The 13,416-nt window shown below is 50.1% G+C and overlaps 2 protein-coding genes across 2 annotated transcripts; both read left to right on the plus strand.

Annotated features, from left to right (window-relative positions):
• The first annotated feature begins 8,789 nt into the window (after window positions 1-8,789).
• LOC123131214 (uncharacterized) lies at window positions 8,790-9,476 on the plus strand. The gene is made up of 2 exons (XM_044550937.1): window positions 8,790-9,034; window positions 9,128-9,476. The coding sequence occupies exons 1-2, from the start codon at window positions 8,891-8,893 to the stop codon at window positions 9,299-9,301; spliced, it is 318 nt and encodes a 105-aa protein (XP_044406872.1). The 5' UTR covers window positions 8,790-8,890; the 3' UTR covers window positions 9,302-9,476.
• A 1,921-nt stretch (window positions 9,477-11,397) lies between these two features.
• Window positions 11,398-11,727, plus strand: LOC123131503 (uncharacterized). Its single transcript, XM_044551161.1, has one exon. It carries the CDS (start codon window positions 11,398-11,400, stop codon window positions 11,725-11,727), a length of 330 nt encoding a protein of 109 aa, XP_044407096.1.
• The last annotated feature ends 1,689 nt before the right edge of the window (window positions 11,728-13,416 follow it).

Below are 13,416 nucleotides of genomic sequence, written 5' to 3' on the forward strand. Positions count from 1 at the left end.
GAACGAGATCCCTGACTGAGTGCAAGAATGGAAGAAATCCTCTGCCCGATGCGGTGCTGACGTTGCGTTGTCCTTGGTGCGAGTCCATTGCAAGGAGGCTCGTGAAGATAAGCTGGCTGCGATCAAAGTCGCTAACACCAAAAAGCACGACTTCCAGTCCTTCATGGAGACTTTCATCGCTGCCACCACTCGGATTGCTAATGGGATCGACCTGGACTCATTCGTGGAGCCTGCCAGCCCTCCTCCGGCCGAGCGAACAGACCCATGAAACCTGAATATGCTTTAAATTTGCCTCGGAATGCCGAGTGATTAGTGTAACCGTTGAACTCCTTCGGGCTTGATGCCCGAGTACTTTTGATTTACTGCTCGGAACCTTTAGGATTTATCTGAATTTGGTTTATAATGTGCTTGTGTTTATCCTTGAATGGACTTTACTCACTGCTTTGAATAGTCTTTGCGCTGGAGACGCAGAAGCTCCGAAGGAGAAGGTTGCAGTCGACCTGCACCTCGTCGTTCTTGCGGATAGGGATGGACCGGACGTTGTATTTGTGCCGTAGCTCCGAAGGAGAAGGTTGCAGTCGACCTGCACCTCGTCGTCCTTGCGGATAGGGATGGACCGGACGTTGTATTTGTGCGCAGCTCCGAAGGAGAAGGTTGCAGTCGACTTGCACCTCGTCATCCTTGCGGATAGGGATGGAGCGGTCATTGTACTTGTGCCGCAGCTCCGAAGGAGAAGGTTGCAGTCGACCTGCACCTCGTCATCCTTGCGGATAGGGATATGTTTCAAACTTAGGCGAGTACTGGACTACAACTAAGTCTCCTAGTGAGAGAACTTAGGCGAGTGCTAGACTGCAGCTAAGCCCCCGAGTGGGAGGGTTGCTCTCCACTCGGTAGGATATTTTCAAACTTAGGCGAGTACTGGACTGCAGCTAAATATCCTAGTGGGAGAACCTAGGCGAGTGCTGGACTGTAGCTAAGCCCCCGAGTGGGAGGGTTGCTTTCCACTCGGTAGGATTTCTTCAAACTTAGGCGAGTACTGGATTGCAGCTAAGTCTCCTAGTGGGAGGACTTAGGCGAGTGTTGGACTGCAGCTAAGCCCGCAAGTGGGAGGATCGCTCTCCACTTGGTAGGATTTTTTCAAGCTTAGGCGAGTGCTGGACTGCAGCTAAGCCTCCTAGTGAGAGAACTTAGGCGAGTGCTGGAATGCAGCTAAGCCCCTGAGTGGGAGGATTGCTCTCCACTCTGTAGGATTTTTTCAAACTTAGGAGAGTGCTGGACTGCAGCTAAGCCTCCTAGTGAGAGAACTTAGGCGAGTGCTGGACTGCAGCTAAGCCCCCGAGTGGGAGGATTGCTCTCCACTCGGTAGGATTTTTATCTAGAGGACATATCTGAGCCTGTCTCCTCGAGGGGATACCAGAACTACTCCAGCACCAGAACCGTTCAGCATCTTGGATCCGTCAAAGAACATGATCCAGTGCTCAGAGTGAACTTGAGTCGGCAGTTGCTGTTCGATCCACTCGGCAAGGAAATCTGTTGTTGCTTGAGACTTGATAGCGTTCTTTGCCTCAAACTTGATATCCAGGGGAAGGAGTTCAATCGCCCATTTGGCCACTCGACCAGTTGCATCTCTGTTGTGCAGAATCTCTGACAATGGAGCGTCGCTGACGACTGTAACAGAGTGATCTGAGAAATAGTGTGCAACCTCCTTCGTGGTCATGTAAATCCCATAGACAAGCTTCTGATAATGAGGATATCTCTGCTTTGACGGGGTCAGGACTTCAGAAATATAATAAACTGGGCGTTGAACCTTATAAGCTTTTCCTTCCTCTTCCCGCTCGACCGTAAGTACTGTACTGATGACTTGTACAGTGGCTGCTATATAAAGCAGTAGAGGCTCTTTGCTGATTGGAGCAGCAAGCACCGGCTGGGTGGAAAGCAGGGCTTTTAGCTCTGCAAACGCTGCATCAACTTCTGGGGTCCACTCGAACTTGTTTGATTTCTTCATCAGTTGGTAAAGAGGCAGCGCCTTTTCACCGAGACGAGAAATGAATCAACTTAGGGCGGCCAAGCAACCAGTAAGCTTCTCGACATCATGCACACGCACAGGGCGCTTCATTCGGAGTATAGCGCCTACTTTCTCTAGATTAGCATCGGTTCCTCGTTCGGAAACAAGAAAACCGAGTAACTTTCCGCTTGGAACTCCAAACGTGCACTTTGATGGATTGAGCTTGATATCATACCTTCTGAGGTTGGCAAAGGTTTCAGCAAGGTCAGTCAGTAGGTTGGAACCTTTACGTGACTTGACCACAATGTCATCCATGTATGCTTCCACATTTCGACTGATCTGAGTGAGCAGGCACTTCTGAATCATCCGCATGAATGTGGCTCCGGCGTTTTTCAAACCGAATGGCATTGTGACATAACAGAAGAACCCAAACGGGGTGATAAAAGCTGCCTTTATTTCGTTGGGTCCATACAGACGGATCTGGTGGTACCCGGAGTAGGCGTCCAAAAAGGACAAACGCTCGCACCCTGCAGTCGAGTTGACTATCTGGTCGATGCGAGGGAGAGGAAAGTGATCTTTCGGGCAGGCTCGATTGATATGCTTGAAATCAATGCACATGCGAAGTGAGTCGTCTTTATTTGGGACCATGACAACATTGGCTAACCCCTCGGAGTGGTAAATCTCTTGGATAAACTCAGTTGCCAAAAGTCGAGCCACCTCTTCCCCGATTGCCTTTCTTTTCTGGACGGCGGACCGTCGAAGATGTTCTTTGACTGGTTTCACCTTCGGTCGACTTGCAAATGATGCTCAGCCAATTCCCTGGGAACACCCGGCATGTCAGAAGGCTTCCATGCCAAGATGTCCCAGTTCTCATGGAGGAAATGGATGAGTGCTTCTTCCTATTTGGAGTCAAGTGAAGCCGAAATATGAGTCGGAGCAGCATTGGGATCTGTCGGGTGAATGTGAATCGGCTTCGTTTCACCAGAAGACTGGAATGCTGAATCTGTGGCTGGCTTCTTGGCTCGCAGCAAGTCACTCGGATCTGCATTTTTCTGGTATTCTTGCAATTCTACCACGGCCATCTGGGCATCAGCGATCTTTGAGCCCTTCTGGAAGCACTCTTCCGCTTTCTTCCGATTGCCAGAGATAGTGATCACTCCTCTGGGACTAGGCATCTTCAGTTTGAGGTACACGTAACATGGTCGAGCCATAAATCGTGCATAAGCTGGCCTGCCCAAAATTGCATGATAAGCACTCTGGAAATCCACAACTTCAAACGTCAACTTTTCTTTCCGGTAATTTCTGGAATCACCGAAAACCACGTCAAGTGCAATCTGACCGAGGGATGCAACCTTCTTGCCTGGAATGACACCATGGAAACTCATATGGCTTTCGCTGAGTCTGGACATCGGAATGCCCATTCCTTTCAACGTTTCTGCATACAGTATGTTCAGGCCACTGCCACCGTCCATCAGGACCTTTGTCAGTCGAGTGCCTTCGACCACTGGGTCGACCACCAGTGCTTGCCTCCCAGGGGTGGCGATGTGCGGTGGATGATCAGACTGGTCGAATGTAATGGCAGTCTGCGACCACTTCAAGTAACTGGGTGTCGCCGGAGCGTCCATGTTCACTTCCCTGTTGATGACTTTCAATCAACTTTTGCTCTCAACGTCAGCAAAAATCATCAGAGTGGAATTCACGTGGGGATAACCATCGTCATCCTCTTCCTCATCCTCAGCCTTGTCTACCTCCTTCTCTTTTTCCTTGGGCTGTTTCTCTCAGAACTGCTGGATTAGGAGCCGACACTGCCGAGTGGTGTGCTTCGGGTAAATGAAATTACCTTCTTCATCTTTTTTGGTGTGGATATGGCACGGCAGATCCAACACGTCATTTCCATCTTGATCTTTTACTTTCTTGGGGTTCCACGGCCCTTTGGGCTTCCCCTTGAACTTTCCTTGAACCACAGCCAAGGCTTCACCCGGAGCAGCTGGCTCGGTCTTGCGCTTCTGTTTCCGACCGGAGTTTCCTCCTCCGGCTTCGTGGGCGATTGCTTTGTGCTTGCCACTCCAGAGCCGTTCTTCTTCTTCAACATTGGCATACTTGGTGGCAATTTCCATCATCCGAGCCAGAGTCATATTTCCTATCCGGCCGAATTTCATATTCAACTCTCGATACCTGACGCCTTCCTTAAAGGCACAAATTGCCTGATGATCTGACACATCTTCTTCTGTGTGGTGCAGGGTGATCCATCTCTGGATATAATCCCTCAAAGTTTCATTCGGTTTCTGAACGCAACACTGCAACTCTGTCAAACCTGCCGGCCGTTTGCATGTGCCCTCGAATGTTCTGACAAACACTCGGGCGAGATCTTCCCAAGTATAGATGCTGCCATGTGCTAACTGATTCAGCCACGCTCTAGCCGAGCCCTCTAACATCAGAGGAAGGTGTTTCATGGCCACTTCATCATTGCCGCCACCAATCTGGACAGCCACTCGGTAGTCTTCAAGCCAAGTGTCAGGCTTGGACTCCCCGGTGAACTTACTAACTCTAGACGCCAACCTGAAGTTGTGGGGAATCACCGCAACTCTGATAGCTCTGCTGAAGCACTCTGGACCAGAGACATGCACCCTGTTGCTGGTTTGTGGACCTCCATCATGGCCCTCCAGGTGAGCTCTGTTTTTGTCGACCAAGCCCTGCACGAGAATAGATCTCGCATCAAAGCCTGGCTCCCTGGGGTCGATTGGAATACCTCGCCCAGCACTGTGAGGGCATCTGTCTTCATGCTGCTGAGGCACGTACGACCCGCTCCTCGGGGGAGGCGTGGGCACTCGACGGGGATCATCACGATCGACTCGGCGATCATACTGCTCTCGGTTTCTGTACTGATCTCGTCGATCTCCACGTCCCTCACGCCTCGGAGGCGATCTTGGGCTATGGGCCGACTGAACTGTGTCTGCCATCACGGATCTGCTATGGATCATATCCCGTGACTGAGATACAACTGTATTCTGCTCACCCGCCGCCTGGAGCAAGGCTCGGATCTGCACCAGACCTCGACCAGCTTCTGACTGGGAGGGTTGAATCAACTCCGCTATCCGGGTAGCAGCAGCTAGATTCTGGATCGGGGTTCGGTATACCTGAGTTGGAGGTGGAAAAAGTTGGCGTTGACTAGACTCAGGAGCACGTTGTTGAGTGCGATCATCGAGTGCGCGCTGGAGCTTCTCCAGTCGAGTGCGCTCAGCCAGATTGGCCAAGCGCGCCTGCTCCAAGGCCTGGGCCTCGGGGGTTTCTCCAACTATAGGAGTGTGTAGGGCATCCATGTTCCGGCGACGAAGTTCTTCCCTCTGCTGCGAGGAGAGAGGTTCGGGGTGGTACTCCTCGTGAACGCGCGACGGATCGTTGTTCCCGTCACCTCCGTCTTCACGATTGAAGCCAGGAGGACTGCGTGGTCCATTGACCATCAGGACTTCCGCCGCCGAGTCATTGCTGCCGCACTCGGATGCGGTCTCTATGGAGCCAGACGACAGATCAAACAGGCCGTAGAGAGATTCGTCGGGCTCGATCGCTGCGACTTGAGGGGTGGCCCATTGGCGGGCCACCGCATGCTTCACACACCGCTGAAGCCTCGACTGACCGGTGCGCTTGCTCCGGCGGGTCGCAGGGAGGGGGAAAGCTGCTGGAGTCGACTGGTACTGGGTCGATGGTTGCCGCAGGAGGACGCCGCGGACGCACGCGCGAAAGTGCACCGCCCTGCGGGCGGGGAGCGTGTCAGCGTCGAGTGGTGCCTCCTGGAGCCAAGCGGAGTCGTCGGCGACAAACACGAGCGCGCCGAGACGGATCTCGCGGCCCTCAGCCAAACCTCCGCCTGGAACCATGATGAAGGGGATCGGAAAAATTGCAACTTCTCCAATAAGTCGCTAAGACACCTGCCCCAAGGTGGGCGCCAACTGTCGTGGATCTAAGACTGACAGTAGAATGGGGGGTAAGTATGAGGAGGCAAGATCCTAGCTATGGAGTAGTTGTACACACGAGTTTTACGAGTTCAGGCCCTTCTCGGAGGAAGTAACAGCCCTACGTCTCGGTGCCCTGAGGCGGTCGACTGGATTATATGTGTGTGTGTGTGTGAGTTTACAAAAGTGCGAACCCTTGTCCCAGAGGAGGGGGTGGCTTATATAGAGTGCGCCAGGACCCCCGCTCCCCTCCGTTACACAGGGTTCAATGTTCATAAAGGAGGGGCGTTACTGATAACGTCTGCAGTAAAGTGTTATAAATGCCCATAAAGCTATGGTTTAAGTCTTGACCGTTGCAGAGTGGAGAGTTTCTCATCTTCTGGTGGTCGAGTGTCTTCAAGGTGGTCGAGTGAGCACGTCTTCATGTTCGAGTGGACGATGGTTTCTCTTCGACTGCTTCTGATTCTTTGTAGAGATGTCCTTGGGGAAGGTATGTCGGACAGGTCCATGACCCTACCCTAGGTACATAGCTTCATCAGCATCTACAGCCGGACTTTGCAGATCCGACCCCTCAAACGCCCGCGGACGCGCCCGTCCGCAGGCATTGACCGGGCAGACCTCAGATCGGGCAATTTGCATCCGCCTCTCTCATATTTCATCCCCTAAATCCATACTAAGTATGCAAAAGAAATCCTACGTACTACATCTACGTACAACCCTAGCTACTCTTCGTCGTCGGAGATGTCCACGACGACGGTGCCGGGCGTCGGCTAGACAGGCGCGTTAAAGGGTTCCGGCTCATCCTCCTCCTACTTGACCTCATCCATGTAGGCGAACATCTCCGCCTCCTCCGCGGCCTCTTGAGCCTCCATCTCCTGCCGGTAACGACGTCTTACCTCCGCAGCCGACTCCGACCGTAGGAAATCGAGGATGGCATGCTGCTCAACCTGCAGATCCCCGTCGCCAGCGTCCCCCACATCCTCCTCCTCCCCCTCCTCCTCCTCTTCCTTCTCCACCTCCTCCTCCTCCAACTCCTCCTCCGGATCCACTGCATCCGGAGGTAGCCCAGCGATGATTCGGGCTTCGCACCTAGCCCGGATCTGCTCAATGAGCTCGAGCGGTGCTCCGGCGTCAGAAATGGCTTGCTCCTCACCCGACGGCGGGGGGCATGGCTACTAGGCGGACCGGTGGAGTGGAAAGTGGCGGCGGCGGACAGGAGGAGGAAAATGTGGATGGATCATAGGGTTTTGGTGCCGCCGGTCGATTTAAATAGCCGGGCAATGCACTGTGCGGCCCGCCGGAGCTGCTCCACGTGGCGCCATCGGTCTGATGGAGGAGACGAGTTTCGGACCGCCGGGTTTCCGGGCGTTTCCCTGTGGGACCCTTTCGTTAGTCCGACGTGGCGGGCGTGCTCAGGCGCCCCATATCCGCCCCATATTAGGGCTGGGTATGAGGGGTGCTGGTCAGCCTGAGCATTTGGGGCCCGTTTAAGACATCCATCCGGACGAATAAGACGGATTTGAGGTGCCCGACTGTAGATGGTCGAGTATGCTCTTACGTGGTACTAGTTTTTGTTGGTCGAATTGTGGTACGTAGTTTTTGCTTTAAGTAGTCCGCTAGGTTCAGATCAACACACCCCCACTGGCCACTCCACCCCAACTCAGTCACCAGCTGACCACGCTGTTTCCCTCTGGCAAATTTGACAAATTTGACCTGTGGATAAAATCAAATCACAAAATGAACTGTCCGTGAAACTATTTCACACGGCTGATCTTTTTGTGTGACGCCCGACACGAAGGCGTCACACTACACTGTGCAACGCCTCACAGATAGGCGCTACACGCCTGACCAGCGTTGCACCCAAACTGTCTAAAAATTGCCAAGTTATTGTGCAGAGCCTGAGAGCTAGGCGCTGCACTGTATAGTGTGGCCCTAGCTCTCAAGCGCTGCACTAGTGGTTGCACTACAAAATGAAGCAACCACTAGTGCAACGCCTAGAAGCTAGGCGCTACACTGTATAGTGTGGCGCCTAGCTCTCAGGCGTTGCACACTGACTTAGTAATTTTTGGATCATACGGGTGTGACGCTAGCCAGGCGTGTAACGTCTATCTGTGAGTCGTTGCACAGTATAGTGTGGTGCCTTCATGTCAGGCGTCACACAAAAAGGTCAGCCACGTAAAATAGTTTCATGAACAATTCATTTCGTGATTTGATTTCGTTCATAGGTCAAATTTATCAATTTTACCTTTCCCTCTCTTGGTCGCCGGTCGGTCTCTCCCAGTCCCCTGGCCCTATGCACGCACGTAGCGACGAGACAGCGTCGCAACTTTCCAGGGGAGGATGCGTGCGCCGCCGCGCCTGACGGACCAAAGCGCGAAACCTGACGACACTGTCCACCATGCATGCATGCAGCCTACCAGCACTTCCGGTGGCTCCGTTTGATCGGGCATTTTAGTAGCAAGTAATCCAGGAAGGGACCATCATCAACTACTTGATTAAGACACGGCCGGCCCAGCTTTCGTGCAGACATCCGGCCATGATTAAAGGTGGCAAAGAAGTCCAAGTAAGGCATCCGTCGTCGTTGCATGCATGCACGGGTACGGGTTAGCGACAGCGACCCTACAGACAGAGACATTGTCAAAGCAGAAGTGGTTTACAAATGGTTTTGGAATTTTAAATTTTGCAAGTCCTGTAGATAGATAACCCACTCTACTGCCGGAGGGTAGACATGAGTGCAGCAAACACTCGGACGGGTCGTAAAGCAACCGACGTGTACCCGTATATATATCTGTTGTAGTGTCTAGTGCATCAAACCACTTCGCCCACTGAGCTACAGCTCCTGCCTCTCTAGTCTATCTCTAGGTACTTCCATCTGAGCTGAGCCTGAAGAGTGATCAAATTGAAGCAGTATTCTCTCAAGCAAATCTTTGACAGGATGAGGAGCTTCGTCTGCTTGTCACTGGGTGCAGCTGTGATCTTGCTTCTGGTATTGGCTTCGGCCATGGAGGCTGGAGCCATCCGACTCGACGCGGGGACCCGGGCCTCAGTCAGCGGCGGCAGTAACCAAACGGCCACTGATGTAAGTGGTTCTGAAATTTTCATCACCTATTGTCTGAATCTCTGAACCCGTTTTCTCAGGATGCTAACGTGCTTGTGTTATTTAAAAATGCAGAAACCAACTATGAACAATGTCGTCGATGTGGTCAAGGCTTCTGCTGGCTCAACAAGCGAGACGAAGAAGAGCGTGGACGTTGCCACGGGTGAAGTTAGGGCGGTGGCGCATAAGATGCCAGAGTTCCATGAGGACTACTACGGCCCGAGTGATCACAGCCCTAGGCACCACTGATGGAGCAAATTCTACACTGTTTGCTTTGTTTGTGTTTCCTCTCTCGATCGATGATCTCTTGTAGAACAGAGTATTTATAGCTAGGTAGACGGTGACGGCTGTAGGCTATTCATGTAAGCTCAAGCAGTGGGCACATGGCAAATAGATAGCGTTGATGTGCTAACATTCTTGGCAATACGAGGTTCAAATTTCAAGCAAGACGTGTGACTGTGTGAGATGTTGTGTGCCTCTTGACCGATCAGTCCTCGCGTGGGCTTTCACCATTACAGATTACAAAACTATCATGATATTGTCACCGACACTTGATGTAACCAATTGGTTGCATCACAATATCTCACATCAACATCAGGTGGCACTATCACGATATTAGCCTAGATTTTCAGCAACCTGATGACAAGAGCCAATTTGTTGACAGGAAAGTGTGAAAGACAACTCTAATTATATATGTGGATATATATATTTGCAAACTTTGCATAATTTATTGAGAGTTTTTTCTGCACCAAGCGGTGCATAGGCCTGGGTTTTCAACATCCTTCCCGGAAAAAATTAATAATTACTCCCTCCGTCTCATAATGTAAGATGTTTTTTGACATTGGTGTAATGTCAGAAAACATCTTACATTGTAGGACGGAGGGAATACAAACAAACAATGTAGTTGCAAGACTCCTGCTTTTTTGAAGCATAGTTGCGAGACTCCTGTTTTCTCTGAAGAGTATTAGATGGAGAATTATTTTGAGTCCATGTACCAGTGAGCATTTTTTTTCTCTAAAAAATGCACCAGTGAGCACTATGTAAACTGCCGGTGGTTGATTTGTGGGCAAAGCACATACCAGTTCCGAGCCCATGCATACGAACCCCAAGAGTGGAAGCGTTGCCGGATATGCTGCAGTGCTGTTGGCCAAGTACTGCCGTACTTTACGTCCGGGCAGGAACGGTGTACTAAATTATCGCAAAGCTACGTACAACCACTATTTCACACATGCTCAATGATAGCTGGATGATTGATTGAGCTTAGCCACCTTTTGCAAGGTAAGGATAAGTGCTGTCACTAAAGAATGCAGTACATGCATGATGTTCTCAAGAGAGGGTCGCAACTATGTAGTTGCAAGACTCCTGCTTTTTTGAAGCATAGTTGCGAGACTCCTGTTTTCTCTGAAGAGAGGGTCGACAAAAAAGGCAAAAAAGAAGAAGAGAAAATAGCATTGTAGTATTATTTTTCATAATCATTAAAAAGCAGGCTAACGTGGTACTCCAATATTCAGCTAGAAATAACATACTACGGCCATGTATTGTGTGTGTTGTGCTCTCTGGTATACTCCCTCCTATCGGAAATAAGTGTCCACTTATTTCCGATCGGAGGGAGTATATTTAGTTCAAACAGGACCAATATGATCACCAGGAAAACAAAATATAGAGCATGTACAGAGCTAGAGCCAGCTACCATTCCAAGCACGCAAAAGCTACATCCAAAGCGTGTCCGCAGATTAATCCAACATAACCGCCAGGATTTTCTCTTCTCCCCGTAGATGCTTTCATAAGACGCACGCACGCAGCCTCTGTCAATGCACCTACGTCGTTAGCTAGACTAGACAGACCGGCACCCAACCTTCCAGGACCGGGCAATGCGTGCGGCACCTGGAACCAAACACAAGAACCTAAAGCTTCTTGTGCTTACCAGTTAATTTAAACTGTTCTAGTGTTTGGTTAAGTACTAAGGAACAAACTAGTGGCTTAAACAAATTGTTCATGGCCCAACTTTTGTGGAAACATCCTCCCATTTAGGGTGGCATGCAAGGACGGTCTCTATATATTCGAGTTAATTAGTTGCAGTGATTCAGAGTCATTTGCACTAAGAAATAGTTGTTTAATTTGTATATGCTGTTGATAAACCACTCCTGACAGACATCAGTGCAGCAAACACCGGGACGGGTTGCAAAGCTGAATGCATATACACCATCTATCACGAGATTAGATGCATGCTTGAGTTCAAACGACTTCATTAGCCTAGCTAACCTCTCCTCTCTACACCCTCTTCTGAGTTGAAGACTCACTGAAGTATACTCTCCAGCTAGTCAATGACATTGATCTCTCACAAGATGAGGAGTTGCAATTCCAGATACTTGACACTGGCTGCAGCTGTGATCTTGCTTCTGGTACTGATGGCGGACACAGAGGCTGAAGCCATCCGGCTAGATGCAGAGGCGCGGGCATCACTCAGCGGCAGCGGTGGCAACTCAATGCCGTCGATGCAGAAGCCGATTGGGAACAATGCCGTCAACGTGGTCAAGGGTTCTGCTGGCTCGACCAGTGAGACAAAGAGGAGCGTCCAAGTTGCTGCAGATGAAGTTAGGGCGGTGGCGTATAAGCTGCCGGAGTTTCATGAGGACTACTACGGTCCAAGTGATCACAGCCCTAGGCACCATTGATGGAGCAAATTCTTCTTTATTTCCTCTCTTGATCGATGATCTCTGTCTAGAACTGACTAGCTAACTAGGTAGACACGGCGGCTGCAGGCTGCCAGAATTACTTTGTAAAACTCATGTAAGCTCACGCAGTGGGCACATGACATAGCGTTGATGTGCTAACATTCTTGGCAATACGATTTCAAGCAACATATGTGAGTTGTTGCCTGCCTCTTGATCGACCAGTCTCGTGCAGCATTAAAGATTTACAAAGTTCCCACGATTTTCAGTAACCTTTGACGACGACCTGCATATAGAACCACCAATTTGTATCAAGAGAACGGAAGATGTAGTGGTTGCAGTTGTAACAAGCCAGCGAGAGTTTTTAGAGAGAGTTGTGGTAAGTGCATGTGCCAGTCAGCACTATGTACACTGCCGGTGGTTGTATATCTGCCAACCGTGGAAGCGTTGCCGGATATGCTGCAGTGCTATTGGCCAAGTACTGCTGTACTTTGCTATGTCCGGGCAGGACGGCTCACTAAAGTATTCTGATTCTGCATAGTATATAAACCCACTGTTTCTCACACATGCTCAATGATAACTCGATGATTGATGGGGCTAGCTAGCCACCTTTTGGAAGGCAAGGATAAAGGCATCTTCAACGGCGACTCTCAAACCGCCCGCTTACGTCCAGATTGCGCTGTCTGGATCATGAAAGTCATTCGACATGACCCTGTATCAATCGGTGAGCAGTCCGGACCATGATTTTCCCGCAAATCGGAACCAAACGTGGGGGTTTGCAGGAGTCCGGACACGCTAAACATACTCCAGTATTCAGCAAGAAATAACATACTACGGCCATGTTGTATATTGTGTGGGTTGTGCTCTCTGGTATATTTAGTTCAAACAGGACCTATATGATCACCAGTAAAACATATATAGAACATGTACATAGCTAGAAACACCATTCCAAGCATGTAAACGCTACATCCAAAGCGTGTCCACAGATTAATCCAACATAACCGCCAGGCTGTTCTCTTCTACCCTTAGACGCTTTCAGAAGACGCAGCCTCTGTCAATGCACCTACGTCACAGACCGGCACCCAACCTTCCAGGACCGGGCAATGCATGCGGCACCCGGAACCAAACCCAAGAACCTAAAGCTTCTTGTGCTTAGCAGTTAATTTAAAGTGTTGTATTTGGTTAAGTACTAAGGAACAATCTAGTGGCTTAAACAAATTGTTCATGGCCGTGGAAACATCCTCCCGTTTAGGGTGGCATGCAAGGACGTACCCTGTTAATTAAAGTAAATTAATGGCAGTGATCCAGAGACATTTTGCACTCAGAAGTAGTTGTTTAATTTGTACTCCCTCCGTCCCAAAATTCTTGTCTTAAATTTGTTTAAATATGGATGTATCAAGTCTCTTCTTAGTATTAGATACATCCGTACCAAGACAAATCTAAGACAAGAATTTTGGGACGGAGGGAGTATATGCTATTGACAAACCACTCCTGACAGACATTAGTGCAGCAAACACCGGGACGGGTTGCAAAGCTGAATGCATATATACCATCTCTCATGAGATTAGATGCATGCTTCAGTTCAAACGACTTCATTAGCCTAGCTAACCTCTCCTCTCTACATCCTCTTCTGAGCTGAAGACTCACTGAAGTATACTCTCCATCTAGTCAATGACATTGATCTCTCACAAG

Source organism: Triticum aestivum, chromosome 6A (assembly GCF_018294505.1).
Source record: "Triticum aestivum cultivar Chinese Spring chromosome 6A, IWGSC CS RefSeq v2.1, whole genome shotgun sequence".
NCBI classification, from domain to species: domain Eukaryota; kingdom Viridiplantae; phylum Streptophyta; class Magnoliopsida; order Poales; family Poaceae; genus Triticum; species Triticum aestivum.